General features: G+C 39.8%; 2 protein-coding genes across 2 annotated transcripts in view; both read left to right on the forward strand.

Moving 5' to 3' along the window:
* bcr (BCR activator of RhoGEF and GTPase) overlaps positions 1-7927 on the forward strand; it is an 88276-nt gene extending 80349 nt beyond the window's left edge. The window contains exons 17-23 of the mRNA XM_040000664.1: positions 1554-1613; positions 1809-1918; positions 2244-2383; positions 2749-2883; positions 2987-3092; positions 4081-4243; positions 4371-7927. Coding sequence (XP_039856598.1) covers positions 1554-1613; positions 1809-1918; positions 2244-2383; positions 2749-2883; positions 2987-3092; positions 4081-4243; positions 4371-4460 — 804 coding nt within the window. The 3' untranslated portion in view covers positions 4461-7927. The remainder of the gene's footprint in view (positions 1-1553; positions 1614-1808; positions 1919-2243; positions 2384-2748; positions 2884-2986; positions 3093-4080; positions 4244-4370) is intronic.
* A 224-nt stretch (positions 7928-8151) lies between these two features.
* adora2ab (adenosine A2a receptor b) lies at positions 8152-27154 on the forward strand. The gene is made up of 5 exons (XM_040000668.1): positions 8152-10725; positions 18600-19156; positions 19305-19436; positions 22958-23061; positions 23516-27154. Exons 2-5 carry the CDS (start codon positions 18960-18962, stop codon positions 24472-24474), a joined length of 1392 nt encoding a protein of 463 aa, XP_039856602.1. The 5' UTR covers positions 8152-10725; positions 18600-18959; the 3' UTR covers positions 24475-27154.
* The last annotated feature ends 775 nt before the right edge of the window (positions 27155-27929 follow it).

Here is a 27929-nt window from a genome sequence, read left to right on the forward strand (position 1 = left end):
TCTTTATAGATAAATGGCTCAAACCAAAGAGCACTCCAATCTCTTCAGTTTGATTCGGTTGTGAGAAACTTGATCCAGCTTTGCAGCCAACCAGATGGGGCTTATACTAGGTAAACACACCCAGCATGCGTATACTGTGTATGAGCGTGTTTGTTGCGTTTTGTGAGTTGTGTTTGTTCCCACTCAGCCTTTATTGCCCAGGATGGCATGGCTCTTTGATCTGAGTGTAGTTAGTACCTCTGAATAAATTACATTTGTTTATCGTGCTTCTAAATATATAGCGAAGGGTGTAGTGTGTCTGCAAATCACATTTCAAAACATTCTGCTACAGCAGAGTAAGACAGTTGATGCAATTATAACTTTATGCTCTGCTTTTCTGACATAACACAGCAGCACAGTAAGTAGGACAACAGTATTTAAATATAGCCTTGACTTTTTAAGATCATCATAATAAAGCAAATAAACATCAATAATTTATAAAACTGCAGTGGCTCCAAACGAAATACTGAAGTTATTCTTTCAATTGTAAAAAAGTGATCATTTTTTGATCCGGTTAGATCTAAAAGGTTTAATAATATGGATTGTTTCATGTAAATGCACTGCAAAATTAATATTAGGTAAGTACATGAATATTATCAGCTTATTAAAGTAGTAGTTTCACAGTAAGCTGTCCTTATACCTGACATATTATTAGTTTGTTAATGTTCCATCAATGCATAAGCAGCATTTTACATGAGCAACCTGCTTTGTCTCATGCCCAGTCAGAGGATCACAAAATAAATGTTGCATAGTTTCATTGTATAAGAAAAAATCTGAGGAAAATTTCTAAATATAAAAAAATCTACCATTGAGTATTTGTTTGTTTCTTGTTTTTTTTTTGGGGGGGGGGGGGGGGTATGTCACCTTCTTCCCCAGCAAACATGCACAATGGATCCTGGAACATGTCTTTAGTTTGAATGTACTCTCTGAATCTTCACATGTCTCAAATTTCCAAATAATATTTTTATCTGGGCTTCGGTGCAGCTCATCCACTGTCTGAAATCGAGCCATTTTAACTTCTAACCCGAGGGTGGGGAAACTCCAGGCCTCGAGGGCTGGTGTCCTGCAGGATTTAGATGTATCCTTGATCCAACACACCTGATTTAAATGGCTAAATTTCCTCCTCAACATGTTGTGAAGTTCTCCAGAGGCCTGGTAATGAACTAATCATTTGATTCAGGTCTGTTGACCCAGGGTGAGATCTAAAACCTGCAGGACACCGGCCCTCAAGGCCTGGACTTTCCCACCCTGTTCTAACCCTTTAAGACAACCTTTGAGTGGTTGGCTGCCATTCACAAACAGAAGATTTGTAAAGCTGGTGGGTGGGGCTTCTGTCCACTCTCACTGAGATCATACAGATCCAGAAGACTGAAGCCTGAGCTTTTAATTTTTGACTTGCGTTGATTACTTGCATTTATGTTGCTTCATTATTTGAAACTTTCTCAATGTTCAGTATGAGTATCCTTCAGTGTGAGCATTTATGTTTTTTTCTTTATCATGTTTCCTCAACTCAGCTTGATCCTCAGACTCTCCAAGGCAAAGACTGGCAGAGAACAGTTATTCCCATGAATGGGGTGAGTGGATCACACAAAATAAAGATATCAAAACTTAAACAAGATTTTCCTCCTGTATTACACTCACTAGCAGCTCTAATGTAGCTTTACATTTAGATCATAGTAGTATGCATTAATGAGAAATGGGAAGCAGGTCGATTCAGATTGTGTAATGGTTTGATTTGTTTTTTAACTTTGAGTTCTGTTTCTCATCAGATTGAGATTAAACTGTCCATGAAGTTCACCAGCAGAGAGTTTAGCCTGAAGAGGATGCCCTCGGAGAAACCCATGGGTGTGTTTGGAATTAAGATCTCCACAGTGACCAAGTGAGTAAATAAATGAAGAGTGACTATTTGCCCACCAGCACTGCGAAATGTCCAGGTCATTACTATTTGTGTTCTCCTCTGACATTTTAGGGCTAGGACAGTTGCTCACAGTAATTATTCTGTAATCAGAATAATCACATCTGTATTATTCCCTGTGCCAGGTTACTCAGTCTTATCCCAAACTGTGGCAGACTGTCATGTTTTAGAGAATAGGCCAGTGAATGGCTGAAGTCAGTTGGACAGATGACGTAGCATACTGTATATACAGTTGTAACAAATGTTATTTCAGACCCTCCTTTTTGATTCCTTTTTTGTTTTCATCCAGACGAGAGCGCTCCAAGGTGCCCTACATTGTCCGGCAGTGCCTAGAGGAGATTGAAAGGAGGGGCATGGAGGAGGTGGGCATCTACAGAGTGTCAGGAGTGGCCACCGACATTCAGGCCTTGAAGACTGCCTTTGACACCAGTAAGTATCACTGCCATCCGTATACCTGATGACTTCTTTTGTTTTGGGGGTTTTATTTTTGCATATTTGTCAATCTTACATGTTTCATTTTTAAATGATCATTTATTAAGGGACAAAAGCCATCCAAACCAACTTGGCCCTTTTATAAAGACATCATGAAGAAGACATCAAGAGGTTAATGATTTGAAATCATTAACCAGACTGACAGGGGAATCAATTTATGTATTAGCGAATAATTGGGTATCCTACTTTGCACTTTTAATTCGACGCTAACAGTTAGGAGGCACGGCAGTTTGTTCTGAGGTGTTTCCTAGCGTTATGATTGGCAAACTTCCAGTTTCAGGCTGCTCTCGTCTCTCCTGCAGATAACAAAGATGTGTCAGTGATGATGAGTGAGATGGATGTCAATGCCATCGCTGGGACCTTGAAGCTGTACTTCAGAGAGCTGCCGGAACCGCTCTTTACCGATGAGCTCTATCCCAATTTTGCAGGCGGCATCAGTAAGATACTGACTTTGAGGTTTTCCCACACATACGCAGTTTGAACTGCTTTATTTACAAGAAATGTATAAGCAGCTGTATCTTTCCCTTCCCTCCTCTGCAGCCCTGTCTGATAGTGTTGCCAAAGAGAGCTGCATGCTGAACTTGCTGCTGTCACTGCCCGAACCCAACCTGGTCACATTCCTTTTCCTTTTGGATCACTTAAAGAGGTATAAACAACTGAACACAAAAATAAATGCACAGAAAGTAGACATGACCGCACACACCAATGTGCACAGAAAGAAAGACAAACCAAATTCAAGAAGGTAAATTTTTATAGTTGATGCATTAGGCGGCGATCACTCACGAGTGTGTTTTCAGATGGATTTTCTTTACATTTATCTCCAAAACATCTAAATGTTAATATTGTTTTAAACTTGAGACAGTTTATTGTGTTATGTGAACATCATTATGGTAGTATGCAGTGTTCACCTCAGTGATTTTCTGTATTGATGTAGCTTTTATACTGTTAGGTATAAATCACTTGCAACTGCAAACAGCCTGACTGTGCACTGAATAGAACTGGAGATTTATTACTTTTACTTTTAATGTCTTTATAGAGTCAAAGCTTTTTCAGTATTGGTTGACAATGTTATTGTTTTGTTATCATAAATCATTTAGCCCCAAAAATTGGCCGTTACTACAATATCCAAGAGAACGTTTTCGGATAGTTTCATGCCTGTTTGCATATTTAGAACCACAACATGTTCTTGTAATTAAGGTAAAACAGAGAAATCCTCACACTGCAGAGGCCATATTTAGCAGACGTCGCTCCACAGCCAACTTAAATGATAAACAGAATATTAGGATTGTTGGGCAAACTCATAATCTTTTTATCGGTATTAATTATTGGGTCTCTCTTGTAAATGAGACATTAAGTCTCAGTGGGACTACCTGTATAAATAAAGGTTAAGGAAATAAAATATGTAAAAAATGACAAGGAATGTCAGAGGTGGAGGAGCTTGTGATTATTATTTGGATGGAGTGTCTGTGGACAGTTATCCCATTTTATCCTATGAACTTTTCTGCCGCACTTACTGTAGCATCTCCAACTTGCTCATATTTGCGCTCAGAGCAGTCCATCTCCATCCCTGCACATTAACATCGCTCTTGTTCTGCATCTTTATTACTAATCTACTCAACTCTTCCTCTCCTCAGGGTGGCAGAGAAGGAGAGTATCAACAAGATGTCTCTCCATAATTTGGCAACGGTGTTCGGGCCGACCTTACTAAGGCCCGCTGAGAAGGACAGCAAGATCCCCGCTAACCCAACACAGCCTATCAGCATGGGGGACAGCTGGTCCCTGGAAGTGATGGCACAGGTAAGCCACACAGTTTATCTTCAATCTCTGCCCTCTGCCATTTTGTTTGTATTTTCTGTAAAGGTGCTTGGCTCATTACGATACTTATATTTTTAATTTGCTCATTTTTTAAACTTTCTCAATACAGGTCCAGGTGTTGCTGTATTTCCTCCAGCTGGAGACGATTCCCACTCCAGACAGTAAACGACAGAGCATCCTGTTCTCCACTGAAGTATAGAGCTAACGCTGACTCTGACCACCGCTGTGTGAACAAAGAGACGGACACTGGCTCAGAGCGAGCCTCCTGTCGTGTGTTTTTTATTTGACTGACTGCACTCCGCTCAGCTTTTGCAGCTGGGAAGGATTTGTCTCCGGTGATGCCTGTTGTGCTTGAACACAAGAGGGCGCCACTGGGCCTCTTAAGTACAGAGTATGTGAGGTCTTTGCCATTCCTATCTGTCATTACCTGATAATTAGTATGATTCCATGTACCTCCAGTGTAATGCATCCACCACCTGGTTTTTGTTGGTCTCAGTGGTGAACCTTTGCAGCTTTTACACAGTTGTGGTTCATAATTCGAGAAGTTCGAATGAACAAAATCGCACAGAACGAGTCAGGATTGTTGATTTTTCTGGAATTGGTTCGCCAACAAATCAGAATCTCCACGAACTTTTGGGCATTGTTCTCTGTACGTCTTTATTTTAACCAATCGCAGGAAAAAATGTTGCAAAATGTGTTTCTCCATCTCAAACGTTGCTTCATGTCCAGTTGAGGAAAATCCTAAGTATGTCTTACATAATCTCAGCGCATTCTTTCAAACAAGTGCAGACATTTGATGGAACTGAAAGTCAGCGTGTGGCTGTCGCCGTCGTGCTGGCTTTTTCTTTTTTTCTGTATCACAGGAAGCCAACACCTGTATGTTAAAGTGTTTACAACGTAAACAAACCCGGTTGGAGTGAAACGCTACGGCTTGGTGAAGTGAACCCAGTGATTTGTAATACACTGCAGTCTGACTGCCTGCCGTTTGTCCGACCACAAAAGCAAGTTTCCTCTATTTGTGTTGTGTCTCAAAGTAACCTTCAGCTTAAATGCACAGGAAGCAATATATTTTCTAACATAGGAGTTGTCTGTGTTCATATCTTTGCTGACGAAATGTCCTTCGCATTGTAACATAGGACGTCTTGCCAAATCAATATGTTTGTTTTGGGGGGTTTTTTGTTAGGAAAAAGGAAGCGGTTGTATTTACAGATAAAGTACATGTACATAATCTTAAAGTTGTATTTTTCTTTTTGGTTAACAGTATAATCATTGTTGCTGTTACTGTAATTTATTTTGGGGTCGTCGGGGAGAAATTGGTTTGTTTGTTTTTTTCTATGTGAACTTAGGTTTCTGTTTAAGAAAGTAGTAGGTTTTAGCCTTGACTTCAAGTCTTGCAGTAATTAAGCAAGATTTAGCCTTGTTCTAATAGAAACTGCTCAGCTCTTCTATCAGTTCTTCATTTCGATATTGTTATTATTATTAATATTATGAAGGTAACACACACTTTGTAGTTCATACTGTATGTTGCTGTGGAAAAGACTGAAGTTCTATGACTGCAAGCTGGTCCTTATCAGGACATCTCCCATCCAGAGATTGCCTGTCTAGTGTAGACATTATGCAATGTCATGATACATCTCATACACACATGGCGTTGTCTCCCTTTGTAACCATTTAATCTGTGGCTGCAGAAGTGCACTAATGCAATGTTAGAACTACTGTATTACCATTGAAGTGACCTGAGCACTCTGCGTTTATGTCCAGCGAACAGCGTATCTTTTGTCTTAAATGAAGGAATATTGATTTGCTTGCGCACACATGGCAAAATGTCCTCCTAATTATTTGTCCACAACTCACTGGCCAAGTTAGAGACAAGCTCTTAAAATGTTTTTGGGTTTTTTTTTGCAGTATGATTGATTTAACATGCAGGCATGTTTTGTTCATTTTATTTCTGTGCGCTCCTGCTATTGCTGTGTTGTGTCCATGATGTGGGATGTAGTTCATGGGGATCTTTATCCTTTCTTTGTTCTTTTTTTTTCTAAAGATTTTTATATCACTACTGCTTATACTGCTTACTTTTTATAGCCAATTCAAGGCTAGTTATCATGACTGGCTGTAAAACCAATGAATGAGTTAAATGGATCTGATAAGGGTTCACGTGTGCTTGTGGCCACGATGAAGATGGAGTGGAAAAGCACACATGAGTAAATTATGATGGAAAACACAGTTCTTGCATTCGGATACAGGTGAACCCTCTAAACGTCGCATTTGCTCTCGCTTTGCCCTTGCAGCATCTCAAAGATATTTTTCTTGCCTGTACTCGTGTAGGTTGTGAGAGGCCGAATGCACCACCACCAGTCATTTATTCATTATTACACTTGTTACCTTTATAGCAAGTCCTAATTGCCTGCTCTACTCTACCCTATCGTGCCTCGACACTTACGCTTTTGTTTAGCGCCCGTGGGCCTCTGAATGTCAGCGATAGTGCTGACTGTGAAAACATTCGTTCTCCCGTTGCCTTTGCTGAGGACAGCCACACATCGTTCATCTCGCTGACGACTAAGACAGGACCTTAAACTTAAGTGTGGTCTTAGCTCATACTCTCAGCCACATGCCTATCCTACCTGCCACCCTCATTTGACTGTGATGCACAAAATGTTAAAAGAGAAACTGTGTTAACATCTGTCTTTTTAGGGCAATGGATCAAAACATTTTCCCCAAGTCCATCTTTGTTATTTTCTTAAGTTTTATATCCTCTATTTTTATTTATTTATGCTTTTGCACAGCCTGGATCTATTTATTTAAGATATTGCCATCTAAAGCTAAATTAATGTTCGAAAACTGTCTTTATCTGGTGTGCTTTCTTTGGGAAAATCTTACGTCTTAGAGTTACAACTGTTTGTCTCTATTTGGCCCCGACTATGTAGAACTGCAGTGATTTTTCAACTCTCAGTTCCTGCATTGTCAGTTCATATTTAGTTATTTGTGTTGAACAACAGACTGGCCACTGTGATTGTCTAGCTAATAGGAAGTGCAGGTTCTTCTTAATTTAAAAGGTAGATTCTGTGAGTTCCTGGAACTCAGACTCCTCCTGCTTTTTCCATAGAGTTGTATAATGTGTATAATACTAGAGTATGCATAATCTGGTTTCTCTTTTATTTATTGTGGCGTCCGCTGATCGTTGAGGATTGAGACGGTACATCTCTAGTCTCTTTCGAAATCCAAACTATCAGTACAGTATGTGGTAGAGGAGAAAAGAGTCTTATATTAGTCTAAATCTGCATTGTTTTGGTCTGTTGATTGTCACCGTAACTGCATGTACCCTCCATAATACAGTTCCCTCCACAACCTCAGTCCCAACCGAGAAAAAAAAAAAGGTTTAGTTTTTCTGTGGAGTACTCTGACCATATATTCTTCTATATGAAAGTTCCAAATCTCTTGCATTTACTGTACACGACACTGCTATTGCCACTTCTTCAACAACATGCTGCCATTAAATTAGGCTTTTCCAACCTTCAAAAAGTATTCTTTTGCGTTACTGAGCATATAACGATGTAAAGGTGAGGATGAGACTTGGTGACCAACAACACTTTTTTTATTCCTCAACTTTTAACTCTTGTTCCTGTTAAATATTCAATGTTCTGCTTGTAGAACTGTAAAAAGGAATAAAAAAAAAAAAAGGAATACTGTATTCTGAGGGCAAACATGTTTGGAAGGCATTTGCGGCCTATGTTTGTACACAAAATGCTAAATAAAATCTCCTGTATCTAAACAAAATCACCCCCCCCCCCCTTTTTTTTTTTTGTGAAGTCTGTGGTAGTATAGTATTATCCAGAAAACCTAGAGAGGCTAAACAGTGTTTAAAACATTAACTACATATGCATCGTAATGTTGCTGGGCATCATGTTTATCATTTGAGATAGTTTGTAAAAAAAAAAAGAAAGAAAAAAATTAATCTTTGGATGTTCAACATTTATAAAACTCAGTGCACAAAAACGCTAATGAAACATTTAGAAATTCCACAAAAATAACACAATAAACATTTTTCTAAATCATTTAAAACATTTGTTTAATTTAAACGAGACGTTTGTATCTAATAAATCTGAAATTGATTGTTTTTTGGAGAAATACTCTCAGATTTTATTTTGATTCTAGAAACCCCAAAGTGTTGGGACACGACGTTACCACAGTGTTGATTCATGTCATGTTTTGGCAACTCTGCACATTTTTGGGTAACTGAGGAAATCAATCAAAACGTCATTCCATTCTTGCGTAACATAAAAGTTTCAGCTGTTTTTGTATTTTTTTTTCTCAGAATGCATCAAATCTTTTCAATGGCTGACAGATTAGCACCTGGACTCTTTCTCTTCAGAGTCACTTTTTAAGAGCGCGCTGATAACAAGCCGGTTGGTCCCTCTCCTCCTGGGATCGTGGGATGATGGCTCTGACAGTTTTCCTGTTCTCCTCAATTCATCTTAAATGAGCTCGGCCTACAGAAGCTGGTAGCTGAATCTTGTGTATAAATATTTCTTCCTTACATGGTGATGTGTTAACCATAGACTGTAGATAAAAAATGGACATGGCCACCATAACATCATCCACTGTTGTTAAACATTAGCAGTTTTAGTGACGCCATTTGTTTTTTTTAGGAACCATAAATAAAGTTTAGGAAGCTTTGTTTATACACAAAACTATTTTCTGGTTAATACTAAGTAAGCTATTTTTTGCTGCTCCCATATTTACAAGGGACCGCCACAGCAGGTATCAGCACATATTCGATATTGCAGACTTTTACACCGGATACCCTTCCTTATACAACCTCCAAATGTTTGTTTCCACCTGGGACAGAATCTTTGGCTAGCTAAGTGAATGTGTACACCACATGGAGCCAGTTACTAAATACTTGAATTTCACTATACAGAAACTAAAAAAGCTCAAGCTTCTTAAGACACAGCAAGCTGTAATGTTAAATCAGATCACTCCATTATGTGCTCCTAAAAGCACTGTAGTGTAAAGGTTTCGGTCAGTGAGTCGGATTAGAGGACATGAGCACTAACAGACAGGTATTGGTTACAGTTCCCTTTGTTACCACATCTGTCAATCAAAGCAGTCACTTCCCTAAGTTTAACCCTTATCAGTATCTGAAAGGTTACGTTATTAAGGGGAAAACTATACCTATAAGATTGTATAGTTTGTTAACTTTTGTATTTTTAACATGACTCTGTGAGAAATGACTCGCTTTTGAAGCCAGCCTCAAGTGATCATTAGAGGGACAGTTTTTTGGCATCTTTGAGATTCCTGCATAGTTTAACTTGGATGCACCAACAAACTTTGTTTGTTGTTGTTTTATTTAAAGTTTTTCTGAACCCATACAGTGATTTCCATCTTTCTTCCTTTTTTAGTAGTGATGCCCGAACATCCAAAAGATTAACACCATTCAGTACGGATTTGAGCTTTTCCCATGTGTTTTTTTTAATGTGCACCATATTTGATAAAGTCCTGAATAGCCTGTAAGAGCAGCTTTTTATTTTACTTCAAATGTAAAGTTAATGCATAATTTATTAGAAGCAGGAACCAGAACTAATATCTGACTCCCAAACCACTGATATAATAAACAGGATGCCATAAAAACTGACATTTTGCATACAGCATTCTTTGGTTCTTTACATACCGCAGTTTGGTGTATGACAGATCATCACTCAGTACAGTATAGAGGAACTCCACCGCGCATAATCATTCAGGATATTCACAGTTTATAGTACTATTTGACCGTGTAATGTACAAACACACTAATTCAGACTAAATAAATAAATTGGCGAGCTCAGAAGAGACGTTATGGCTGTTTATTTATTGATATGGAAGTAGTAGTCGGTGTGTTATTTATTTTAATTGAGTTCTGCTCTTTAAATATCACTTTCTTTCTTCTATGATCGGTTATTTCCATTCCTCTAAGCCACTCACCCACACACAGTCGTGTTTCTAACATCAACAACACTGCGCCGACCTGAATTTATTTCCAAGCCTTTCCAACTTTCCAACAAACCTTACCTAAATATATCATTTTCTTGACTTTAACCAGAGTTCAGTCCACACTCGAAAAATTAGTGGCTCATAGCAACGGCTTTGGCTTTGCTCTCAAAAAGAAGGCGGGACCCAAAAGAGTATGACTAAACAGATTTATGTCCCCACAACTTAAGCAGTATAATCAGCCTACACACTCGAGAAGCGAGGCGAGGCTGCGGGTGAGCGTTTTCCTGTTGCATCGAGTCGGTGCTCACCTTCAGACCTCTCCTGTCAAACATACGCACTGCCTCGTCTGCCGGTTTAAATTCTTTCCCCCTTTTTTGATCTTTTTTTTCCCCAGCGCTTTTAATTTATTAAATTTGAATTTACTGCGGGAACAGTGATCATCTGAACACGTGGAGGAAAAAGGACTCCCCCCCCCTCCCAATCGCTCTAAAAATAAGGTAAGAAATAACTAATAGCTTTCTTCCTATTCAGACATAATTAGTAAGTCGAAGTTGTAAGTTGACAGAGGAACAGGTGTCTCCCGGGTAAACGCCCACTCAAATAACATCGGTACGTCTGACACGCTTGGATTACTCCTTATTCTTCAACCAGTAAATCAAAGTGTCATTATTTTATATATTAAAGTTTTATTGCAATGGAGTGGGGACGTTTTACTGAAAATTGTTTTTTAACGCGGCTGAAGTTTGAAAAAATGTAGTAATGTAGTAAACTTGCTATAATAAGATGAAGCAGTGCATTCACTGTACCTCAGTTCATGTAGTTAGTACGTATTTTTCCGTCACAGGGCAAATATTATATTACACCGTTTTGAAGCTTTTCGGTTGCCCTGCACATTGTTTACCTCTCCGTTGTCCTGTCTGTTCCTGCTGTCAGGAATTCCCAGTATGTTGTCAGATCAGTTCTTCCCTCATTCCTCATTCCCTCATACCCACAGTGCTGCCAGGAGTAACAAAACCAAATTTTCTTATATTTGTTTGACTTTTGGTGAACTTGCACATTGATTGGCAGGACTCTGGCAGATCCCCTCCAGCAGGATGTGTATTTTCTTATCACTTCCTCCAAGGCTGCTATGAGAATCTATATATATGTACAGCTATGACCATAATGGTAAAGTGAAGGGGAAGGTTAAAGCAATGTGCTGGAAAAGTATTAGGTAAACTCAGAATGTATATCTTATGTTATAGTCTCTAAACTAAAAGTCCAATTTAGTTTTCTCAATCAAACTCTGAAAGTTTTCCATGCTCATGCAGTCTCTTGCTTCAGTTTTGTAAATCTGCTGGACCAAGCCTGGTTTTTAAATTTCTTTTGCTTCTAAGAAAGCTCCAGTAGGAGAATAAAAGAGGGAAAAGTCGGACTTTGGTCCAGTGTACTGCCGGGATTAATGCAAGTAGAGCTGCACATATGTGGTCAGCAGAGTAAGAAATGTGCATCTGAAACTGTATTTAAACATTCATGAATGTCTTTAGGGACAATAAATAGCTGTTATTTCACTTTATATGTTTTACTGGCTGTGAGAGCACATCTACAGAGCATACAGCACAGATGCATATAGCAATAAAATATCTATTTATGATAATGCCTTGGGATTAACTGCAACACACAGGATATCGCTACTTAGTGTAAGTAGAGTATGGAAAATTCATCTATATTGAAATCAAATTCACTCAATATAGCTCAGCACTGAAAGGGAAAAATTTTATTTTCCGTGCACGGCATTGCAGTTCTTTGATATTGCTCAATACACTGCAATGAAATTAAGCTGAAACTTAAAACTGAAACTTTAAAAAACCTCTCACAAATATTACAATAATATCAACATTTTTCAGATTACTTTACGTTTAATACTGAAATTGAGTCACAGTCCTAAAAGGCATTAAGTATGAACAGAAGTATTTTATGTCTTACTGACGCAAGGAGATCAAAGCAGCTTATGAGGATGGATAGCTCATACCTTTTACACTTTTACACATGCAAAAAAACCAAAAAAAACCATTTCGGTTGATGCCAATACTCCTACGTATATATTTTTTTAAAATTATTTTTTGTTTATGGTGTTTTTGTTGTGGATTAGGTGGCTGTGACTCAGGAGGTGAGGGAGTTCATCATCTTTTTTGTAGGTCAGTTGTTTGATCCCTGACCTTTCTAGTATGCGTGTCAAAAAAATCCTTTTCAATTTTCAATTCAATTCCATTTTATTTATACAGCACCAAAGCACAACAAGAGTCACCTCAAGGTGCTTTATATTGTAAGGGAGACCCTACAATAATACATACAGAGAAAAACCCAACAACCAAATGAGCCCCTATGACCAAGCACTTTGGCAACAGTGGGGAGGAAAAACCAGGCTTAGGGAAGGGCGGCCATCTGCCATGACCAGTTGTGGTGGGAGAAGGAAGGCAGGACAAAAGACATGCCTTGACAAGACCTTGACAAGACACTGAACCCTGAATTGCCCCCAGTGCATTCACCAGACTGTGAATTTTACATTAAAAACTCTCAAGCATTAAACAGGGTGCTTGTAGGAATTTGTGTGAATAAGTCTTGTACTAAGAAACACTTCAAATCTTATCAAATCGTCAAATCGTCAAATCTTATCTCATATCTAGACCTCATACCTCTGCAGGAAGTTGGTTGTATCGAGTTTGCTTTCACTGTATTCAGTAACTTCCACTGTTCTCTCAGAATAGTTTTGGTATAATAAAGATGTAATCAATAAAAATGACCAAACATGTTTTATTATTAACCTAAAAAAAGGCTTGGTAGGACCATGTCATGATCGGCTCACAGAAATTGAACATACCTCAAAAATATAATCTCAGGCAAAGGAACATGCTGGTTATCAGTGTATTGTAAGTCTACTATAGTTCTTTTTTTTTTTTCAGGAAAAATCTTGAAAGAAAGTCAGATTTGGTCATATCAATGTTTTGATCAGGTAAACTAAGAAGGCGTCATTACCATGTTCCAACAGCAGTTACACCCTTGAGCTTCTAATCAGCCAGCCCACACTTAAGGGTAAAGGGAAAGTTTAGAATTTAATGCAGAGGGGGTGAGTACTAAGAAGCTGTTGCTGAGTCTCTGAAGAATATTCCTCAGTGTAATATTACTTTTAGTTTATTCTCACTGGAGGCATTTAAGAGAATACTATGAAACAACAACAACTTGAGATCATCTAAAATACAGGTGCCAAACATAAGGCTGGGACTGGCCTGGAAATGTGAAGGAGGAGATTTGTGGATGTTTAAATGGGTTTTAATGAGTTTCACAGATTTTTCTGCTGATGAAGGCCTCCACCATGACAATTCATATTACATTACAAATACCAGCTTCTCAATGTATTTTGTCAGGTAACCATGAAACCAAGCATCAGAATGGGGAACAAATGTTATTTAAGTGGCTTGCAATGTCACATGTAGTCAATGCCTTGTTGGTGCTAGAGATCAGAGAAGAATGGCAAGACTGCTTTGGGTTGATAGGAAGGAAATAGTAACTCAGATAACCACCTCTTACACGACAAGGTATGCAGAAGAACATCTCTGAACCTGTGAAACAGGAAACTGAGGCTACAGTTTGCACAGACTTGCCAAAATTGGAGAATAGAAGATTGGAAAACATTGCCTGGTCTGATAAGTCTAGATTTCTAATGCAACATTTGGATGGTAGTTTCAGAATTTTAGTGCAAACAGCATGGAAGCGTGGATCCTTCCTGCTTTTTATCAGGCTGCTAATAGTGGTCCACTGATATTTCCTTGGCACATGTTGGCCTCCTTAGTGGCAACTAAACATCGTTAAATGCCATAGTTATCACAAACTGGCTTAAAGTAGGAGACAAGGAGGGAGTTCAACCAAGTAGTTTACTTACCCCCCCCCCCCCAAAAAAAAACCAAAAAACAAAAACAACAACAACAACAAAAAAACAAAACCAAACAAAAACACAATCAAAAAACATGAAGGCTCCTTGTTGGCATCTCGAATTATTCTGGAAAGAGAAAAAGCAATAACAGAAGGCAAGATTAAAACATCTCCATTTATTAAAATGGCAACCACACAACCTGGCCCACAAACGATAACCACGTGACTGTGTACAGAAGAGTCCAAGTAGTATCTGCTCTAGATAGCAAATCTATCCTTGCAAATGGATTCAACAAGGGGGAGACAAAACAAAGCAAAAAAATCAATTACCCTAGGAACAGCAAGGGAAAATCTAATCGTTGCTACCTAAATGAGCACCAGATCTCATCAGAACTGCCCAACACCACATACACACCAACACAACATTGCATTGCCAAAACTCCAGCAATAGACAACCAAAGCTGGAATTAAAGTATGAGCATCAACCACAGTAACACACAACAAGGTTCCTACAAACAAAAACTTCCACGCTAACCAAAATGTCCAAGACACCAACAAAGAGGGAACCAAGCTACAACAAAGCTCACAGCAAATCAAAGCAGTTAATGGGGTCTACCGCAAAGCTACCAGACAAAAATTACTAAGCTAAATATTTCACAACACTATTCAAGGTTAACTTTGCAACATAGTTACACCACAAGATCAGTCCAGCCATGTGTTTAGTAAGGCCAGAAACCCACAAGAAAAAATACAATGGTGAAGCACCAGTCACAGAGTTTATGCTCCCTAATCCTAGTTATTCAGTTTAAGTTGATCTTAACCCTCGTCTTAACCCTGGTCTTCAGACAGATACTTGTGGTGGGTATTTATGCAATTCTACCAGCACCAAAAAGCAACCAGAAACTGGGAGCTTCCTGGAAAACAGGGAAATTCTCCAAAGACATTGTCTTCATCCACATTCTGTCACACTGAAGAGAAAACATGTTTGGTCTGTTATTGTGATCAGACAATTAAGCATACAAAGGAGGATGCATGCACTCCTGTGCCTTACTTACTTACCTATATATGTATGTGTGTGTGTGAATGGGTGGATGACTGAACATGTAAAGCGCTTGCCATTTACCATATATATATATATATATATGGTAAATGGGTGTGTGTATATATATATGGTAAATGGCCTGTATTTGTATAGCGCTTTACTTAGTCCCTAAGGACCCCAAAGCGCTTTACACGTTCAGTCATCCACCCATTCACGGTTCCCATTCGCCTGCGGGATCCCCAGGTACTTGTAACTGTCCTCTATGTCTGCAATGTTGCCCTCTGGTAGCTCGATCCCCTCAGTTCTGACTACCTTCCCTCTCTTTGTTATCATCCGACTACACTTCTCCAGCCCGAATGCCATCGCTGTATATCCTGGTAGTGTGGATCAGTGAATCGATGACTCGTTCACTCTTGGCATACAGCTTGATGTCATCCATGTACAGGAGGTGGCTGACAACTGCTCCGTTCCGTAGTCGGTATCCGTAGCCAGTCTTGTTAATGATCTCACTGAGGGGGTTCAGGCCTATGCAGAACAGCAGTGGGGACAGAGCATCTCTAGTGTTGTGCACCACATCCCCATTGAGTTCCTGATGAAGGCTCTTAGGGTCCTGTTGATCTTGTACAATTCTAGGCATTCCAGTATCCAGCTGTGGGGCATTGAGTCATAGGCCTTCTTGTAATCAATCCAGACAGTGCACAGGTTGGTCAGCCTGGTCTTGCAGTCTCAGCTGACTGTTCTGTCTACCAGTAGCTGGTGTTTTGCGCCTCTGGTATTCTTGCCCATCCCTTCCTGTGCCCTGCTCATGTATTGACCCATGTGCCTGTTCATCTTAGCCGATATGATGCCTGACAGGAGCTTCCATGTAGTACTGCGGCAGGTTATTGGTCAGTAGTTGGATGGGACCGGTCCCTTCTTGGGGTCCTTGGGGATCAGGACCGTCCGACCTTCGGTTAGCCATTCCGGGTGTCTCTCATCAACTAGCAGCCGGTTCATTTGTGCTGCCAGACACTCGTGGAGTTCAGTCATCTTCTTCAGCCAGTAGGCGTGAACCATGTCGGGGCCTGGTGCTGTCCAACTCTTCATACTAGAGGCCCTTGCTTGGATGTCTGCCACCATGATGGTTACTGGACCCTGTTCAGGGAGGCCACTGAGAGTACACCTTTGCTGGTTCTGTGGAGAACAGCTGGTTTATTCTCCTGCCTTCTATCTCTCTGGTGTACCTCCTCAAGCGGCTGGCCAAGGCTGTGAGTCTTTGCTTGGCAGTTTCCAAGGCCTCAGGTATGGACAGCTTGCTGTATTTTTTTATTTTTTTTATGCACCTTCTTTGTCACACCTTTCTGCAACTCCGTTAGTTGGCTAACCTCCCTCCGTGCCACTTTGATCTTGCCCTCTAGCCTCCTTCTCCAAGCATCTCACTGATCACTGCTGCCGTATTGTAGATCAGCTTGTTAGTCTCAGTAAGCGTGGCTGTAGGTATCGTCCGTAGTACTGCATTAACATCATCTAGCAGACCTTCTGAAGGTACTACGGGGGGGTCCAGGTTTCAAGCTATGTGTGTGTATATATATATATATATATATATATATATATATATATGTATGTGTGTGTGTGTGTGTATATGTCGGGCATGTCGGTAACATGACTTCATATTTATCTGTCTCGCTCATGTATGCGGTAGGCTTGCTTAGCATAGGGGGTCTAGCCTTAGGACCCTTTCTGGATACAGACGCCCCAGGCAGGAATTGAACTTGCAATCCTCTGTTCCAAAGGCATGTAGTCTAACCATTACGCTATCCAGCTGCTAGATATATGTATATATATATATATATGTATATATATATACCACAACTACCACAACTACTTTAGCTGTACTCAAAACCCAGTTCAACTTAGATAAGCATTTGGCAAACCACAAGCTAAGTTAGTAGGTTAACACAAACTTGTTCAAAGTAGATGACAAGGAGGGAATTCATGCAAGAAGTTTACTTAAATATAAAATGATTTATTAACCTCAGCCTAACCAAAACACAAAGCTCATCAATAGGTTGATGTCAGGTCGAGTGGAAGAGAGACTGAGCAGTTTATCTGAGCCAGTTTTTTTCTCCCATTAGGACAATGCATTTCTGGAACACAACTGAGTTTGCAGCACTCAGTTGGCCTCCACGGTCTCCTGATCTCACTCCAATAGATCATATTTGGGATGTGGCGGAACAGGATATATACATCATGGATTTTCAAACAACAAATCTGTAACAACTGTGTGATGCTATTGTGTCAACATAGGCCAAAATCTTTGAAGAATATTTCCAGCAGCTTGTTAGATTGATGCCATGAAGAATTACAACAGGACTTACACACTTATAGTGACCAGACACAAAGCCACCTGAGAATTATTTTCAAACATCTCCAATTACGTTTGTCCTAGGAATGTGGGGTCCAAGTGATAAAATCTCATGTATTTTACTTAATGCATCACAGTTCCCAGAATCCATTGGAAAAGAAAGCTGAGAGTACAACCAACACACCTTTCATTTAATTTTGTATCGGTTTGTGCATTGATTAAGGAAATGAGATAAAGTAGTTTAATAAGTGAGCTTTTTAATCTGTAAGGCATATTGTTGGTCTTAGACAAAGCTGAGCTAGGTGGTTTCCCTACTTTCTCTGGGCTTTATGCAAAATTAGTCTTGTGGCCTCCAGCCACAAGCATTATCAGTCTTTTTATAAACTCAGTCCGGAAATGATTAAGCCCGTTGGGTTGGACCAGTACTTGTTCACCCCACACATAGTGTTTTAACATTTTACAAAGAAGAAAAAAAGGTTCAACACACTAATCTGCAATATCTCATTAAAATTCCAAGCAGGCTCCCACACGAACTTCTACAACGAGTTTAGTTATTAGAACAATAATGCACTACCTGCTTTCCAGGCTCAGTGCATCCTTGACCTGTTTCTCCTTCTCACTACCCTGTGGTTTACCTCAGCAAACTGAATACAGGTCTATTTTTGAAGGTTATCAGTTTGTAATGTGTTCCTATAATAGACCTAACATACAGAGTCGAGAAATGTAGTAAAACGCCCAGCAAAGAAAATCCAGTAATAGAACAATTTCTTTGAAATTTATGGGTGGTTTATTTTGCGTTATTATCAGTGACTTCATAGGAAACCATGCCAGTCTGGGGAATGATTAGCACGTAGAAGGGTTTTGGGAAATCTTTCCTAAAATAAAAGGTCCATTGTTGGGCTGTCTGCTTTGGCCCTGTATGGTTAAAAAAAACACCTGCCCCCTTGTCTTCTAGAGATAAATGGCTTTTTTTTTTTTCGTTTCTTTTTTTTTTTTCAAATCCTGTATGTGTATGTGTATGTGTACGGCCTGCAATCTGTTTTTACAGAGATACTGTGTTCTCTTTCTCTCTCCAGAACACTGCTCTTAATTTTGCAGCCACTGTGGAAACTTCCCTCCTGTGTATTCTACTGCCACCTGTGACCAAGTTTACCCAACAGAACAGAGATTTTTATTTTTTTTAAGATACAAAAAGAAAGAGGAAGACAAACAGACTGACGCAGGGTTTGTGACGCCAAAGGGTGCAAGAAGACCTCAAAGTGCACTGGCTTGTGGTGGGAACTTCCTGCCTCGGCTGTCCTTTTGTGACACAGTCGCTCTGTTGTTCAGTCATACCATGTGGTTTGGCGAGCAGGTATTTTGTCTAAAAACATGTGAAGCAGCTGAGTGTGTGGGATGACGGCACAAAGAAAGCAAAAACGTGGAATAAAACAACCATGCCGAATAGCAGTCTGGTCTATATTGGCCTGGAGCTGGTGATTGCTTGCCTGTCTGTGGCTGGGAATGTCCTGGTCTGCTGGTCCGTCTGCCTCAACTCCAACCTGCAGAGCATCACCAACTTCTTTGTAGTGTCATTGGCAATCGCTGATATTGCTGTGGGACTGCTGGCGATTCCCTTCGCTATCGCTATTAGGTATTGTTTCCTTTTTATTCAGTTTGGAAATGAGACAAATTTCGTGTTACCTGCATCCTTTACTACAAGATCTGTCACAATGTACTGTTGCTTTTTTTGGCAGGGTTTGTAGTGATAAACACCCTTTTTGAATCTGTGATGTTTTCAGTACTGGTTTCTGTGCAAATTTCTACGGCTGCCTGTTCATCGCTTGCTTCGTCCTCGTGCTCACTCAGAGCTCCATCTTTAGTCTGCTGGCTATTGCTGTGGACCGCTACATCGCAATCAAAAACCCACTCAGGTGAGAGAAAGTAATGAAACTTCAACTGAGATATCATACATTCCAGCTGCAGAATCAGCAGCAGATGTCAAATGTTCACATGCACTGCAGTGGTGTAGCAAAGGGCATTAAATTATAGAGAGATCCTATTTTTAAATGAAGGCTAATTTGTCCAGCTGCGGACAAACATGGCTCCATCGCTCGACAGGCTTAATTGAGTTAGTGTTGTTGAAGGTGAACTGGTTAAATCTACTTAAAGCTTTCATGATTAGCATTCATGTAAATCAGCAGCATTCAAATAGTATTGCTCTTTAATGGATCATTTATTTAGAAGCTTAAAACAAAGCTCCTTGTTTCTGCAACACATCTGTTGACACACCACCGAGCCATAATCCAAAGCAGGTGACGCATTTGCATAAGCGGTTGCATAACAGTTTGATTGTGTCTTTATGTGACACAGCCCCAGCACCAATGACCAGAGAACAACTAATCATGTAGTTATTAGGAGGCTTTACGAAGCCTAGTGCTACCAGGTTGGCCATGCAACATCTCAGTCAAAAATACACAGACAGTTAAGTCAGTGTATGCAAGGTGATGCTGGGTATACTGATAATTCATGGTGATTGTCAACTTCTATTTCCTTAATCAGGTTTCTGCATTAATTCTTTTCCTGCATCAAAAGTTGTGCATATGAAGATTTCAATACAGTGCTGTGCAAAGACATGAGTAAACCCTCTTTCTTTATATTTCCAATGCTTTTATCCATCCATTCATTTTCTACCACTTACCCGAGGCGGCGTGACAACTAATCAGAGAAGCCCAGACCTCCCTCTCCCGAGTCACCTCTTTGTGCTCAAACAGGAGTAGGAATGCCAAGGCGTTCCCAAACTAGTTGAGAGATGTAATCTCCCCAGCATGTCCTGGGTCCTCCTGGGGACTTGTTTGTAATTTCTTTCAAAGCGGTCTTGAGCAGTATTTTTTACCAGGCTTTCTGGTCTTTCTTTGGACAATGGCTGCTTTTTCACTCAGTTTTCAAACAGTTGTTGTACTTGACCATTTTCATAACAATTAATCATTGAAACATAGAAAACGGCACCTAACTCGGGAGCTAAACCAGTGTTGTGTCAACACATAATAGAACCAGATTTAATTTGTATCTGTTTTAAAGATTTAAGTAATTACAGCCACCACGGGCATCCGGTAAGCATCCGGAAAAGTATAGCAAAGAGACTTGAGGTCCTCTTAAAATCTTCATTTACTGACTGAGTGTAGTGCTCAGCATAGACCACAGTAATCAAGGATCCACTAAGTGGTTGCACAAAACATTAGAGACTTGACCACACTGTGCATTGCTGTAAGGACAGCTATTGGTCAGTAAATCCAGATCCGAGAGGCAGATCCGAGAGAGCTAAACACTGAGCCAATAAAATCAACCCTTACTGAAGACATTTTCAGCCATATCTTTAGACACTTTGTTTCTAGCAGTCTATTGAAAAATACATAATTTGTTTCCACTTCTTTAGTTGAATCTGATCTGTGAAAAATGCCAAAGGCAGCACAGACATAAGTCAAAGGTAGAAGAAGTGGCAGGCCAAAAAACGTATTTATAGGAGATGAACAGTATCTGAAAGCCATGTCCTCAAGAAATATCAAAAAACAGAGCAAAGACACAGAACCTGACACAGAACCTGAGAGATTTCTCCGGGCATTCAGTTGACCCATCTGTTGTTCACTGAAGCCTCATCCAAAATGATCTCAGTGGGAGAATGGCTGTCAAGAAACAGGGAAAAAGGGCTGAGATATGCCAAATTACACAAGAAGGTTTTGGAATGGTGAATCCAAATGGAAAGTTTTTGGTTTAAGTTGTTTTCAACATGTATGGAGGAGGTCAGGCGAGCAGTAGAACATTGAGAGTCTACAGCCATCTGTAAGAAACATAGAGGCTTTGTCATGGGTTGCACTGCATTTCAGCCAGTGGTGCTGGACACCTTGTCAAAACTGACAGAATTACGAACAAGAGACATACCATGAGACTTTGATCCACCATGCAGTACCATCTGGAAGGCATCTGATTGGTACTAGTCTAAGTTTTCAGCATGGCAACAATCCTAAACACACTGCCAATGCAGTAAAAGCATACCTGGATAGAATGCAACACTATCAAAAAAGACCCTTGAATGTCCTTCAAGAAGCCTGGAGAATTATTCCCGAAGCCTACTTCAAGAAATTACAAGAAGGTTTAACTAAGAATAAAGAATAAAGGTAATGATACCAAGTATTGACTTTCAGGCTTAATAGAATTGTACCAGTTCAAATTCTTCCTTATTTCCAGTTTTTTTTTTTGACGATTGCATGTGTAGAGACATTTTAATCATGTTTTAATTACCATCTCTTTGTGACTGAAAATATAAAATGCAGTTGAAAGATACAACATACTAAATACTAGTATTAATAATGAAATGCAGAAAGGGACTGGACTCTAAACGTGCAGGGTGAGGACTGGGAAAGGGAAGAGGTACAGGACAGGACATAACTTTTACACTGCGTTTACAGTGCTGTGTTATCTTTCTGATGACATTTCCCTCTCTCATTCCAAATAAATGAACACCAACTATCATAAATCCCACAACTAAAACAACACAAGCTTTTTTTCCAGTGTTAAATTTAGACTTAACTGGCTGCAGCAAAACTTGATAAATCATATTTGTATGAGTCACTTAAATATCCTTCAAGAGTTTTTTTTTTTTTGCTGTGAAACAGAAACATACATAACAAGGCCGGCCACAATAAATACATGTCCACACCTTCATTAAGGTTTTGTAGGTTTGGTTCTGGTGCAGAGCATTAGTAGGCAAAACCTGGCCTATGAGAACAGTTATTTTTGTAGCTGACCTCATTAGAAATACATATATAAATGTATTTGTATTTGACAACTTTATGTTCTTGAATTCAAGCTTTCTAAGCAAAATATAAAGAAATCAGCTGTAGCTCCAGACTTTTGCACAGTACTTTACCTTTAAAACTAAAATATATCACTCAAATGTGACATGTCAGCGTGAAAATTATTTGATATAAGCATCCACTATGTGATTTTTTTATGCTCAGATGTTCTAACTTGACCTAAATGGAAATGTCCTTTACAACAACAGCAGTTTCATTTACACTTATGTAACACAACGGGAGTGTTGTACAAAAAATTTAATGCCCTAATGAAATCGATATATTTTTAATTTTAAGAAATCATTATTTTTTAAAGGGATTTTTGAACACTTGATGAGTGCTGTCTTTAATTACCATAGCTACAAATGGGCATCAGCACTGCAGAGATAATCAGATTACTGTAAGTGCATTTTAAAGCGGGCCAATTGAAGTCCTGCTTTCGCTTATTAAATGAATAAAGTGTTAATGCTTCAGCGCACAAATCATTTTCTCTTCATTTAAACTGTATTGACTTTGTCTCGAGGGAATGCTATCACTGACAGAGTAGATAAAGCAACTGGCTGCATATATAATGCATGTTTGTGTTCTGTTCAAACTTTTAGGTACAACAGTCTGGTGACAGGGAAGAGGGCAAAGGGCATCATTGCACTGTGCTGGGTTCTTTCAGTGGGCATCGGCCTGACACCGATGTTTGGCTGGAACACAGGTGGGGAAAGATTTTTGCCAATTCCCACACAGAGTCAATGCCTTTAATTGATGCTGTGTGAAACATGAAACAACCTTCCTTTACATAGTCAAAATCATGCAGAGGAGGTATTTTGATGCAAACAAGCAAACATTATTCTTGTGTAAGGGAGGATGCCCCGCTTCAGTCTGTATATCTTCTTACTGCTTATTACAACAATTCTATTGCATTGTATTGTGTAAATGGATAAATGCATCAACAATGTATTTCTAGAAAGGGCTTGTGTTCTTATCTGCACTGGCAGTGGCAAGCATACATTTATTTATTCATGTTTTCATGTTTAAGTTGCATTATTAAGCATGTTTAAGTGGTCCTAACTGCTGAGGAGATTGTTGAGCAAAACTGAGCTGAGCTGAAACCCTATAATTTTGCTTTTGGATGAAACTAGCAATAAATCACAGTTTTCTTTAAACAGGTTGGAACTCCACTACCACTGCCACGAAAAGCCAAGGCTGCCCTGAAGGAATGACTCATTGCTTATTTGAGGGAGTGGTTCCCCTTGACTATATGGTCTATTTCAATTTCTTTGGCTGCGTGCTGGTGCCCTTGGTGATAATGTTGGTCATCTATATCCATATCTTCATGGCAGCTCGCCGACAGCTTCGAATGATGAGCCTCAAAGTTGCACACGTACCTGCTCCTGGGCAGAAAACTCCATCTTCTGGCTCATCTCGTTCGATTCTGCAGAAGGAAGTACACGCTGCAAAATCGCTGGCTATTATCGTTGGTTTGTTTGCTCTGTGCTGGCTTCCTGTGCATATTATCAATTGCATCAACCATATTTGCCAGGACTGTGAGCGCCCACACATCTGGGTGATGAACATTGCAATCATTCTCTCCCATGCCAACTCTGTGGTGAATCCCTTTATCTACGCCTACCGCCTTCGAGAATTCAGACATACCTTTCGCAAGATTCTCTATCAGCACATCCTGGGGAAGAGGGATGGGCATGTGTTCGGGGTTGAAAGTGCTGATGGCAGAGGTGTAAGGAGCACTAGTATCATGCAGACATCTGCCCGTACGAGTAAAGAGGATTTATCATGTGGCACAATGGTAAATAGTTATGTTCTAGATTCCGGTGCTGAGAAAACTACATCAAATGCCTCTCATGAGATTTTAGATTCTGTACCTAACAGTAATACACCCAACGGACACCAAAAAGCAACTGGCACCCCATCAGAAGTCCAGCATCAGCCAGGTATTTTGGCATCTTCTGCACAGGAAGCAGCAACGTCCGCCACAAATCTGGGAAGAGCAACAGATATTTTGGAGTTGAAAGACAGAGGAAGCTGCATTACTTTTGTAAATGTTCAGGCATTCCCATTAAAACAGAATGACTGTTCCCTTTCTTCAAAAATCACAGAAATATCATGACAAAGACATTTAGTTATTTCAAATATATTGCTCTCAGAACACACAGAATGTTCTGCAAACGTGAAATTTCAGCAAATCAGCCTCGACAGCAAATCTGTTTTTTTAATGTAAAATTTTATTTTTTTAGTTTGGAGTTTCTTTTTTTAATGTGCACTTTAACGTTTAAATATAATATACTTTTTGTAATGTGCAGGTTTTTTGCTATCTGTGTTGTTTGTATGCCATCAAAATTAAATATCTTTAAATATGTCACAATTATGTGGTGTTTTTGTGCTGCAGCACTGAACTGAACTTTGTCACTCATCCAGGTTATGATACTCTGAAGAGCTTGAAAAAAGAAGGAAACTAGACTTTAAGTTGTGAAGATGTTTCACTTCTCATCCAACAGGCTTCTTCTGTTTCAAAAACACCTTGGCTGAAGTGACCTCAATAGGTCACATGACAGGATGTGACTTACTGCCCCCTAGTGTGGGTTGTTCCACTTGGAGGTGGTTGTTAACCCAATATTGATCATGCGAGTCATCACATGAGCCAAAGTGTGAAAAAGATGTTGGTCATGACCATCGTCAGGGGTTGTGGGGGAAACCACTCAGAGACTGTGCCCCTATTGAGGTCATCTCAGGGAAGGTATGAGTAGGGGTTAAAGCACCTGGGAAAGGATCTCAAGACTGCATTGCAGGTGGCTGATAGCTGGTGTCACCACCTCCGTTCAATGATGGTCATTCACAAGTGACTGCTTGGTTTCTCCTTGATGCACTGCGAAGTATACGCTATGTTGCTCAGTTTGTGTTTGGTCCTTGAGATCAACCAGTTTTTCTCTAAGGGTGTGGCTAGGTCTGAAGTGCACTATAATATCATGAGAAGAAATTCTCATGAGTTTCTCTAACAAACCTGCTACATAAGAGATGGCAATAGAAGACCTCCTTTACTCCTCCTATAAATCTGGCATTATGTTTGGGAGTTTTGTTCTTAGGATGGACCAGTTTTTGTCTGAGGGTGTGGCTACTCTGAAGTCTGAGGATCATCCACATACGTGTACCAGTAGCTAGGTGCTATCCCTTTGAGGAAGCCCAGAGCTTTATTAGAGGTTGGTATTTGTATAGTGCTTTTTTACTTGTCCCTAAGGACCCCAAAGAGCTTTACACACCCAGTCCATTCACACACACACATGGTGATGGCAAGCTATGTTGTAGCCACAGCCACCCTGGTGGCTGGACACTGGCCCAGCCACACACTCGCACTGACAGAGGCGAGGCTGCCGGACACTGGCGCCACCGGGCCCTCTGACCACCACTAGTAGGCAACGGGTGAAGTGTCTTGCCCAAGGACACAACGACCGAGACTGTCCAAGCCGGGGTTCGAACAGTCTCGGTCAAGGCGAACTCCCAACTCTTGAGCCACGATCGGTTGGATAGAGGTTCCTGCACATCTAGGATTTTTTCTGTAGAAAAACCTTGAAGTATTTAAAATATGTGGTATCATATGTGGAGATGTCTAACAGTGTGCAGATCTGATGTGGGATGTAGCAGATTCTGTTGTGTAAGGTGCTGTAGTTGTTTTCTGACAGTCTCCACTTCCTCAGTTGTAACTCTATAAGTGAGAAGTGTGATGACATCACAGGCCTTACAACTAAAACTCTGTTTGTTTTGCTGCTGTTGTGATCAGTGATTTGATCAGTGCTGGGCAACACATGTTCACTGTTGTTCACTAACCATCCAAAACAAAGAGCTTGTTTGCCTGTACAGATATGACCCCATATGCCTGTATTGTAGATGCTTTTAGAGTAAGGCTTGCTTGCATAACACTATGAAAAGGACACACATACATAGGTAAAGTACATACACATGACCACAGACCACTCTGTAAGAAATGTTTACAGAGCAGCCTGGCACTGACGCCAGTCAATAAGCCTAATGCAATGGAAATCAAATGAAGGTTCATTTGATGGTGTCTTTTATTATCCCATAATGCTTTCCCTTCTCTCATTAAAAAGCTCTTCCACTGTGGCAAAGACCTACATTAACCAGCTTTTATGTGCCTTAAAGCAATCCCAGAGAGAGTACCCAGGAATACGGGTACGTATCTAACTTGCACTGTGTTTATTCAAAAACTTAAATGTATGCGTTTATTACACATTGTAATCATGCAAGAGGGGAATTAAAATGGGTGAAACCATTTCATTTTAATGTTTTTTGTTGTTGTTGCATATTATGATATTTTGATAAGCATGAGAAGGGTTATCAAAATGATTTGGTTATGGATATTACATACCTGAGTGATAAAAAATAAAAAAGATAAGGGACCATTGTGGTATGATGACCTGGAGGAAAACAATCCAGTGTGTACATTTATAGTGTGTCATGCTGCCATAAATTACACATGTGTGACACCAGCATGCAAAATGATTAAGCTATCTTTTAGAAAGAAATGCAAATGGTCAGAAACTCAGTAACAAAAGATTTATTGCAGCAGAGACCACAGTGTTTATTTAAAGAGTCATACTCTGTGCATTCCCTCTCTGGCTGATGATTTCAGTCAGCCACATAAATGACCCGCCTCCACCAATGCACCGCATAACCATTACAAGTACTGCATCCTTTGTTCTACACCTCACAAATGTTCTTCTTTTTAAACGTCTCAAACTTAAATTTGTTAGTACATGTGATTCTTCTTACCCCATGGGTTTTTTGTTGTTGTTCTTATTGTTGTTGTTGTTTTTTTTTCTTCAAATCTTAGTTCTTCTGGTGTGACTTTTTCTTTGCAACCTGGCTAAACGGGTTACCCTCCTTACTGTTAATGTTGAAACTTGTGTTTTGGTGATTCTTAAAAGTTACCAGAGAATCTGAGAACAAACTATTTCTCAAGCTGGAGACTCTGCTGAATCTATCCAACTGCTCAGTTGTGCACCAGGGCCTGCACCAGGGAGCTACTGTGATGCTGTTCTGCGAAGTGAATGGTAGGTGTAAAAGTGTAATTTCGGGAGGGAATTTCCCACATACGATAGCCTTCGCTACTAACAATAGTATGATTAATTTAAAAATGATGTTACTTTTAGAGGAGCAGAAAAAGCACAGACCCACAGATGCTCAAGCTCCAGATTCTCAGCTATGCAACTTTATTTTTATTTATAGTCAGCTCAACAGCTATTTTAACATAATTAAAGATTTGTTTAGTCATTGGTTTGCCTAGATCTTGATTCATAGACAGCTGATGAGAGACAGATAAGAATGTCTGCTCATTCTTTATTCTTTATTCAGATTTCCACTAGTTGTCCCTTGGGTCTAAAGATAAAACAATACAAAACATCCAGCCATCAATCTAGAGATAATCAATCAATAAATTGGAAAAAATAACCTATCAAATAAAAAGAGAGTAGTTCCTGTAACTTATATGACAAACAATGACATATTATGGAATAATAAAAAAAAATACAATAAACGGCATGTATAAAAGAT

This window comes from Simochromis diagramma, unplaced genomic scaffold, assembly GCF_900408965.1.
Source record: "Simochromis diagramma unplaced genomic scaffold, fSimDia1.1 OVJJ01000596.1, whole genome shotgun sequence".
In the NCBI taxonomy this organism is placed as follows: domain Eukaryota; kingdom Metazoa; phylum Chordata; class Actinopteri; order Cichliformes; family Cichlidae; genus Simochromis; species Simochromis diagramma.

Bases quoted from the DNA above. Each gene is read 5' to 3' on its own strand.
- adora2ab (XM_040000668.1), top strand. From the start codon at position 18,960: ATGCCGAATAGCAGTCTGGTCTATATTGGCCTGGAGCTGGTGATTGCT. The intron at 19,157-19,304 runs GTATTGTTTCCT...TGATGTTTTCAG, and splicing joins CCCTTCGCTATCGCTATTAG to TACTGGTTTCTGTGCAAATT. The intron at 19,437-22,957 runs GTGAGAGAAAGT...TCAAACTTTTAG, and splicing joins GCAATCAAAAACCCACTCAG to GTACAACAGTCTGGTGACAG.